Source organism: Mirounga leonina, unplaced genomic scaffold, assembly GCF_011800145.1.
Source record: "Mirounga leonina isolate KUSES-001 unplaced genomic scaffold, KU_Mleo_1.0 Mir_154, whole genome shotgun sequence".
Classification (NCBI taxonomy): domain Eukaryota; kingdom Metazoa; phylum Chordata; class Mammalia; order Carnivora; family Phocidae; genus Mirounga; species Mirounga leonina.
Window position 1 is genome coordinate 24,569,470 of NW_023270389.1, and position 9,304 is coordinate 24,578,773.

At 40.5% G+C, this 9,304-nt stretch overlaps 1 protein-coding gene across 2 annotated transcripts in view; it reads left to right on the top strand.

Moving 5' to 3' along the window:
- Positions 1-9,304, top strand: part of NUCKS1 (nuclear casein kinase and cyclin dependent kinase substrate 1) — a 33,096-nt gene that overhangs the window by 17,921 nt on the left and 5,871 nt on the right. The window contains exons 3-6 of one of the 2 annotated variants that reach the window (XM_035010208.1): positions 2,303-2,408; positions 5,519-5,574; positions 7,220-7,372; positions 8,187-8,333. In XM_035010208.1, coding sequence (XP_034866099.1) covers positions 2,303-2,408; positions 5,519-5,574; positions 7,220-7,372; positions 8,187-8,333 — 462 coding nt within the window. Of the gene's footprint in view, positions 1-2,302; positions 2,409-5,518; positions 5,575-7,219; positions 7,373-8,183; positions 8,334-9,304 lie in introns of both variants that reach the window. The other variant, XM_035010207.1, reaches the window with a different exon arrangement.

Here is a 9,304-nt window from a genome sequence, read left to right on the forward strand (position 1 = left end):
GACTCAATCCCACGACCCTAGGATCATGACCTGAGCCAAAGGCAGATGCTTAACAACTGAGCCACCCAGGCGTCCCTGAATAATATGTATTAAATCTTAGCCATAAAAGGTTTCTTTAGAATATGCCCTTATTCTCATTATTTTCCAGATGCATTTACTATTCTTCCTTTTTTTTAAAAATCTAATTTTACTTATAAAAGTAATATGTGCAATTTGGGAAAACTTAGAAAATGCAGAAATGTAAAGAAGAGTAATAACATACAATCAACCTCCCAAAAGAAATACTAACATTTATTAAGTGCTGCTAAATATTTGCATTTATTCATTTAATCCTTAGTAGAGCATTCCTATTAAAATGGGGAATACTGTTATTGTTTACCGATAAGGATATTGAGGCAGAGATATTATTCAAGGTCCCTTGGCTAGCAAATGGCCATTTTAACCTTTTTGTTTAAAAAGCCTGTGTCTTTTGTCCCTTTTAAAAACGTAGTTGAAGTCTTGCTATAGAATTTTGGGTTCTGTCCCCCTCCTATCCCACTCCTACTTATGAGTATATTTCTCCTGTTGTAAAAAGTTATTTGAGGGCCGCCTGGGTGGCTCAGTCGGTTAAGCGTCTGCCTTCGGCTCAGGTCATGATCCCAGGGTCCTGGGATCAAGCCCCACATCGGGCTCCTTGCTTGGTGGGGAGCCTGCTTCTCCCTGTCCCTCTGCCTGCCTGCCACTCACCCCTGTTTGTGCTCTCTCTGTGTCAAATAAATAAACAAAATCTCAAAAAAAAAAAAAAAAGTTATTTGAGAAACTCCTATTAATGGTTGTGTGATATTCCATAATGGAATTTATTTATTTTATTTTATTATTATTTTTTTAAATATTTTATTTATTTGAGAGAGAGAATGAGATAGAGAGAGCATGAGACGGGGGAGGGCCAGAGGGAGAAGCAGACTCCCCGCCGAGCAGGGAGCCCGATGCGGGACTCGATCCCGGGACTCCAGGATCATGACCTGAGCCGAAGGCAGTCGCTTAACCAACTGAGCCACCCAGGCGCCCCATAATGGAATTTATAATGTGTCCAACCATTTAATAAATTGCTGAAGCTCCAGACTATTTCCAGATCTCTCCACTATTATATATAATGGTGTAGTAAACAGTTTTAAAAATAATCAATTTCAGGGGCACCTGAGTGGCTCAGTCGGTTGAGCATCCGACACTTGATTTTGGCTCAGGTCATGATCTTGGGGTCGTGGGATTGAGCCCCATGTCGGGCTCTGCGCTGGGCATGGAGCCTGCTTGAAGATTCTCTCCCTCTTCCTCTGCCCCTCCTCCTGCTCACATGCATGCACTCGCTCTCTAAAATAAGTAAGTCTTAAAAAAAAAAAATCAATTTTTAAGATTGGGTAATTTTCTTTAGTTCTATAGGACTTTAGAAGTTAGAGATATTTTCTTCAAGTGTCAGAGTATGCTGCATTTAATACTTTAGCTTAAAAGCAATTTACTTGGGCGCCTGGGTGGCTCAGTCGTTAAGCGTCTGCCTTCGGGTCAGGTCATGATCCCAGGGTACTGGGATCAAGTCCCACATTGGGCTCCCTGCTCAGCGGGAAGCCTGCTTCTCCCTCTCCCACTCCCCCTGCTTGTGTTCCTGATCTTGCTGTGTCTCTCTCTGTCAAAAAAAAAAATAAAATCTTTTTTAAAAAAATAAATAAATAAAAGCAATTTACTTGATAACAGTAATTGTGTTAGGATTGTAGAATTGTGGGTTCTCTACATTCTAAAATGCTTGTATTGCTTTACTACTATAATAGTTTTCATGTAAATAGGAAGGTGTTGAAACATGGCAGTATCTTTAAGAAATTAAATGGTAGGATATGAAATGGTAAGAGATATTTGGCTATGGACATATTAAAGTAAACACATGAGGACTAAAAGGGCCTGGGCTAGATAACTATTTTTTTTTTTAAGATTTTTTTTATTTATTTGACAGAGACACAGTGAGAGAGGGAACACAAGCAGGGGGTTTGGGAGAGGGAGAAGCAGGCTTCCCGCCAAGCAAGGAGCCTGATGCGGGGCTCGATCCTAGGATCCTGGGATCATGACCTGAGCCGAAGGCAGGTGCTTAACAACTGAGCCACCTAGGCTCCCTGGAAACAATTTATTTTTTAAAAATGAAAGAAAATTATTTGGGAAATACTGCCCCCTCACCATTTAAATAGCTTGAGAGATATTTATCTCCAAAAATAAGCAGTGATAATTTCTACATGTAAAAGTCGTAATATAGTTCATTGAATTTGAAAAATGCTCTGTTTAGATGAAGATTATGGAAGAGATTCAGGCCCTCCAGCTAAGAAAATTCGGTCATCTCCTCGAGAAGCTAAAAATAAGAGGCGATCTGGAAAGAACTCACAGGAGGATAGGTAAGAGGCATTATTAATCTGTTCCTGCTTACACTGCCCCACTGGAGGTGAGGGTGGTCTCTGATCTCTAAATTGGTGGAATCTCTGTTTACTTTGGGAAAGTGCTTATTGTCCACTTCATGTTGTTTTGCATATTTCTTACCATCTCAGGCAGTGCTTCTTAAGTCTAGAGGTTACCCTCTTAAGATCGCGAGGCTTGCTTGGACTCAAGCTAGAATCTAAGGTGATCTCCAAGAATACCTTTGTCACTACCTCAAACCTCTGAACATAAGCAGAGAGATTGTTTAAGTATGTAATTTGTTACCTAACGTTAGTATTGACATTTTCATTGTAGTGATAGCAGAATGAGTGATCTCTCCCATTCAGTCACCCAGCACTGGCAGAATCATAACTAAAGCTTATAGAATCTTAAGTTGTATAGCCTGCTGAGTTTTACTGTCTATCATCCATTCTCCTTTGTTCAGATACCTTAATCATTCATGGGGGTTTTTGTTCCCCTTTCCTTTAGTTTTATAAACAAGTTCACAGGAGTTGTGATTTTAACTATAATTGCTTCATGAGACTAGCACTGTAATTTTTGCCTCTGCTATCACAGATCTACACACTCTCATACTCAGTGTTGCGTAACTTTAAGACCTTCTTAATGATGGTAAAGGTGATGATGATGATCGCTACCGTTTATGATTCTTTGCCAGTCTCTACTATGTGCTAATTTATATTTATTATCATTTAATTCTCATAACACCTTTATTAGGGTAATACTAGCTTAGAGAAGGGTTCAGTGACTTGTCCAAGTTATCCAGCAAATGGACCAACAGGTTTTGGAACCATGTCTGTTGAACTCCAAAGTCCACGTTTTAACCATTAGGTGATACTACTTCCAAATAATACTGTTAAGTAGGAGAGTTCAAAGAAATGAAATTTTTTCTTATCAGTTCTTCCAAGATACTTACCTTCAAATACTAAAATCTTATAAAGCCCCACACAGAAGTCTTTCCATTCTGAATTCACAGGATGCTAAATCTGTAGAAACAACAATATTTACCTCCAATATTTTCTTTCCTGGAGAATTTCAGAAACATGGTTTTGAGGACAAATAAGACAAAATTTTGCTGTGGGGAGACAGGTCTTCCATGGTGTTGTACTGTATATCTCTAATCCAGTTTTATATAGCAGCCCAACTTTGATTCATTATATTCATTTTTTATTTTATATTTCTCTTAGGAATGAATTTCTCTGTCCCCTGCTACCTATTACAATGTCTCATCAATATAATTAATATGTAGCCTAAACTTTTCCTTGTTCTAATCATTTGGTTTTATTTTTCTTTCCTAAGTGTCAGGAGCAGTTGAAATACAGTTTTTATTGCCGTTTGTATTAACTGCCTTGTATAGTTTATTTCCTCAGACCATTGTTGTTTTGAGTTTTCTGTTGGTCTCTACTTAAAAGTTCAGCTTTTACTTGACTTTACTGTAATGGGACTCAAGGAGTAATGGTCTCTATAAACCCAGTAATAAAAGAACTAGAAAAAGTAATAGTTCTTTGTCATTGTGACTTGTGAATTAAGTGCTTATTTTGCATAAAAACATTTAGAATAGTCACAGGTTTCAGAACTACAGTGAGTCTTGGATCAGATTGCTTAGTAAGGAAATGTATTTGGTTTTTCTCTTTGTTTGGGAATCTTGGGTTCGGTAGTTTGTCATTTGAATGTGGTCTAGATTATAGAAATACCAAAAGAGATTTACAAGACCTGCTCTTTGAAAAAGCTATGAAGGCAGTTTTTATGTATGAGTGGGGTTTTTTTGTTGTTTATTGGAATTTCTCATTGAATCATAAAATTTTAGAACTGAAGAGAGTAACAAGTGATTTGCTTGAGATCATACAACTAATTAATGACAGACAGGACACTAGAACCCAGATTCCTGAGCTAAGATTTGTAAGGACATAAAGTGTGCATCTTTGTGACTTAAAAAAACTGTTTTTTTCCATTGAACTTAGAAGCACCTTCTTATTATTTTACTTCGCAGTGATCTTGAGTGAACTTTTATTTTCTCCATGATACAAGGCAGGTCTATGTGTTTATGTTTCTGATGTATTAGAAATATTAAAGGCAGGGCGCCTGGGTGGCTCCGTTGTTAAGCATCTGCCTTCGGCTCAGGTCATGATCCCAGGGTCCTGGGATCGAGCCCCACATCAGGCTCCCAGCTGTGCAGGAAGCCTGCTTCTCCCTCTGCCCCTGCTTGTGTTCCCTCTCTGGCTGTGTGTGTGTGTGTCTCTCTCTGTCAAATAAATAAATAAAATATTAAAAAAAAAAAAAAAAAGAAGGAAAAAATATTAGAGGCAAAAAATACGAGGAGATAGTTGTTGACTTATTTTCATTTTGCTTTAGATAAATTTTTAGAGATATTGTAATCTATATAACTGCACTCCAGTTTCCTTTAATAATTGTGTTCTAGGTGGTTTTTGCATCTATATTTGGTGCTGTCCATTTATTTGCCTACTTTCGCACCATTCACACATTATGTAATTTACTTTAGTATTTTTATACTCTGCCTTTGACAACGGAGAATTGTTTTTTTATTAATGTTCTTCTGAGGGGCGCCTGAGTGGCTCAGTCAGTTAAGCGTCTGTCTTTGGTTCAGGTCATGATCTCGGGGTCCTGGGATCGAGCCCCACGTCGGGCTCCCTGCTCAGCGGGGAGTCTGCATCTCCCTCTCCCTCTGCCTGCCGCTCCCCCTGCTTGTGTTCTCTCTTTCTCTCTCTGTCAAATAAATGAATAAGATCTTTTAAAAAAAAATTAAATGTTCTTGTGAACCAGGCCTTATCCACAGGTGAGAAATTTTCAGCCCGTGTTGAGGTACCTTCTTTTTTTCCTTTGGGTCTTTGGAAGCAGTATTTTCCAAAAGTCGATACAATTGTGCTTATTCATTAGCATCCCCGTAAAGTTAGGGAAATAATGGAAGCAGTTTCACGCCTCAGCATCTGTTTGAGTATTTCATCTACAGAAGAGGTGTTCTTCAGTGTTCTTCCCTGTCAGAGACACCGGGGATCTGTGTTCACTTAGATTTTGATCTAAGACTTTTAAAACTTTCTCCTCCTTCCCTTTCTAGTGAGGACTCCGAAGAAAAAGATGTGAAAACCAAGAAGGATGATTCTCACTCAGCAGGTAATGAACAGTTTTTAATGTACTAGGTGATTGATTTATATCTTTTATTCATTGGACATTTTCATATAAGTGGTTTTATAATAATGCCAGGCACTGTTGTAAATACTGGCATTACAGAGAGGTCTCCATCTTTGAAGAGCTCCTTGCTGGTGGCTTACTACAGTCTCCTGTGAGGGTTTTTGTTAACAGGCTTACCTGCTCTGTCCCACCCCAGGATTTCTGATTCAGTAGGTTTCAGTGGGACATTGGGGCTTTGTTTTTTAAAAATATTTACAGATTATTCTCCTGCATAATTAACATTGAAAACCATTTACATGAACGAATAACAGACATCAAACTAAATTGATTTAAAAGAGCATATATAGGGGCGCCTGGGTGGCTCAGTCGTTAGGCGTCTGCCTTGGGCTCAGGTCATGATCCCAGGGTCCTGGGATCGAGCCCCGCATCAGGCTCCCTGCTCGGCGGGGGGCCTGCTTCTCCCTCTCCCACTCCCCCTGCTTGTGTTCCCTCTCTCACTGTGTCTCTCTTGGTCAAATAAATAAAATATTAAAAAAAAAAAAGAGCATATATAATACTAAGTGACATAAAGCTCTAAAAGGGAGGGGCGGTGATGAACTCTGGGGTGAAGAGCAAGCAAAGGATAGTCTCACCCTTACCTGTTTCACTGGCAAGTAGTCCTTTGAAACAGTAGCCACAGAGAAAGCTTTCTTGGTAAGAATTTTAACTCAAAAGAATTAATAGAGACTCCATGGCAAAATGTTAAATCCTGATTACTTGTTGGTATTTATATTTCTGAATTTAACTCTTCTCAGTGTTGAGGGTTTATTCCGTGTTGCTCCCAGCCACTTTAGTTTTGACCTACACTCCCCTGCTTTTGCCTTTCTGGATTTCCCTTTAAATGAGATTGCTGTTAGCTAATATGTGGAGGGTAGACAAAGTTCCACTGAATTCACTCCACTGAGCTGTTTGCTTTCATTCCTTTTCTAGCCTGTTATCTGACTGCCTAAGTTGAAATGAAATAGGTTTTGTAACTTAGAATAATATCATTGGAAGACAGTCTTCCCCTCTTCTATTTAAAAATATTTTTCTAGGGGCACCTGGATGGCTCAGTTCCGTAAGCTTTCAACTTAGGTCATGATCTCAGGGTCTTGAGATCAGGAACCCCGAGTCTGTGTGGAGCCTGCTTTAGATTGCCTCTCTGCCCTTCCTCGCCTCCCCCCCCAACCCTCCACCCACCCCACCCCATCCCCGCTTGTGTTCTCTCTCTCTTAAAAAAAAATTCTAACTTTAGTTTCTAAAAACTGTGAACATAGATTGAAATGTAATTGATAATTTTAGGGCGATGCAGTGATACAAGTTTAAAATACATTACAGGAAGCATGTATTCGCACCTAAATTCAGCTTTATGACTACTTAAAACTACATGCCCAAGCTATTTTCTATGCAGTAATGAGGACATCATCTTTTTCAAGTTCATTCTTTGAATTTTAGCTCCTCTTTTGTATATTTTGTAGGAATTTTTAAGGATAGGATGTACCCCGTTTGAATGAAATAAAGCTGCAGGTTCTATCTCATACTGGCTTTTCAGCCGTCAGATAAATGCACACAGCTCTTTGATAGCTGCATTGTAACTTTGATCTTACAGAGGACAGCGAAGATGAAAAAGAAGATCATAAAAATGTGCGCCAGCAGCGGCAGGCAGCCTCTAAGGCAGCTTCTAAACAGAGAGAGATGCTCATGGAAGATGTGGGCAGTGAAGAAGAGCAAGAGGAGGAGGAGGAGGCACCGTTCCAGGAGAGTACGTGAAGCTGACTTGTTACTGGGGCCGCAGTTGTAGTTTGTGACCCTGATTACTTCTGCATTGTTGTGGCTGCTAAACGTTACAGCCAGTCCCTTAAATTAGATACTTGCTGTTAGAAGAGATGGCTGTTGTTTGATACTGGTTATTTTAGATTCTCTCGATTATGGTGTCCATCATTTGAACTCAAATACTAAACAAACAGTTGTTAAAGAAACAGTTACATGGTGGGTGTTGTGATTAGGATTTGTATTTTGGCCTGGGAGCCAAGGTGTAGACCTCCTCCCCCAACAAAAAAAAAGTGTTAGTAGCAGGTTTTAGATGTTTCACACGTTACTCAGATTAATAAACTATATGTATTTTTGCTTTGTGTTTAGCTTTCTCGTTTCATTTATTCATAGTTGGACCAAACACACTAAATTGGTTCTGTTTCATTTCCCTGGTCTCCCCAGTACTATAGGGGAATGATGGAACTACCAAAAGTTACCGATGAAAAAAAAAAAGTTATGCGATGGCTCCAGTTTTTATTCAGATTAAGTTTTCTCTCTTCCTGTTTTCAACCGACTGTTTAAACAAGTCAGTGGTGCAGCCCTCGTGTGTGTGTGTGTGTGTGTGCTCACGTGTGCTAAACCCACCCTACACGTGGGGCTGGTGATGACTCCAGCCAGATTGGCGGCACAGCTGCCACCAGAATCCAAGAGTGTTTGACTCCCAGATCCCATCCTCCCCTCATGCTTAGCGCTGTCTCCCTTCATTCCCTTGGAAGGATGTATACGTTAAGTTGGACGTTGAAATTCTTCTTTCCTCTCAGAAGATTCCGGCAGCGATGAAGACTTCCTAATGGAAGACGATGATGATAGTGACTATGGCAGTTCAAAAAAGAAAAACAAAAAGATGGTTAAGAAGTCCAAACCTGAGAGAAAAGAAAAGAAAATGCCCAAGCCCAGGCTAAAGGCCACAGGTGAGTTGTCTACAAGTAAAATTAAATGGCTGCTTTGAAAAATTTCAAGAACCAATAAACTTTCTCTACAGAAATTCTTCATTAGGGCTCGGCATTGGCCACATACCTCACGAGAATAAGAGAATTCTGCGAGGATCCGGTCTTCCATACCGGGAAGCATCACTCATTTATTAGTAAGGACTGTGGCCCCTGCAGGAGTCTGGCAGCACAGCCCGGTCCCTCGGCTGCCGCCTCCTCCAGCAGGTTTGCAGCGACCCGTTGGCCGGCGCCGCAGAGAAACATGACAGCAATGGAGCTGTGCCTGCGCTCTTTCCTGCCCGTATCACAACCCCAGCAGCTAGGAAAGACATGAAATTGTGAAAATGCACACCTGTAACCATAGATTTCATTCCTGCGGTCTGATGCTTACACCATCCTTTGTGCTCGCAGAATAAAACCACACTTGGCAACATGGATTCATTTTCTTGGCGCCGTGTGGTTGCTGCCAGATAGTCTCCTAGTCACAGCCCGTTTGTCGTGAAATCAGAAAGCTAGATTTGCTTTGGTTTTTTTCTGACAGCTGGAACTGGTGATTTGTACATTTTTTTTTACTCATCACTTCTTACTGCTAGGAATCATGGAATTGTCAAAAGTTCCTTGATGAGGGCACCCAGCTGGCTCAGTGGTAGAGCATGCGACTCTTGATCTCAGTCATGAGTTCAAGCCCCATGTTGGGCGTAGAGTTTAGTTAAAAAAATAAATGACACATCCTTAGAAAAAAAAAAATTTTTTTTTTAAAGATTTTATTTATTTATTTGACAGAGACACAGCGAGAGAGGGAACACAAGCAGGGGGAGTGGGAGAGGGAGAAGCAGGCTTCCCGCTGAGCAGGGAGCCCGATGCGGGGCTCGATCCCAGGACTCTGGAATCATGACCTGAGCCGAAGGCAGACGCTTAACGACCGAGCCACCCAGGCGCCCCCCAGAAAAAAA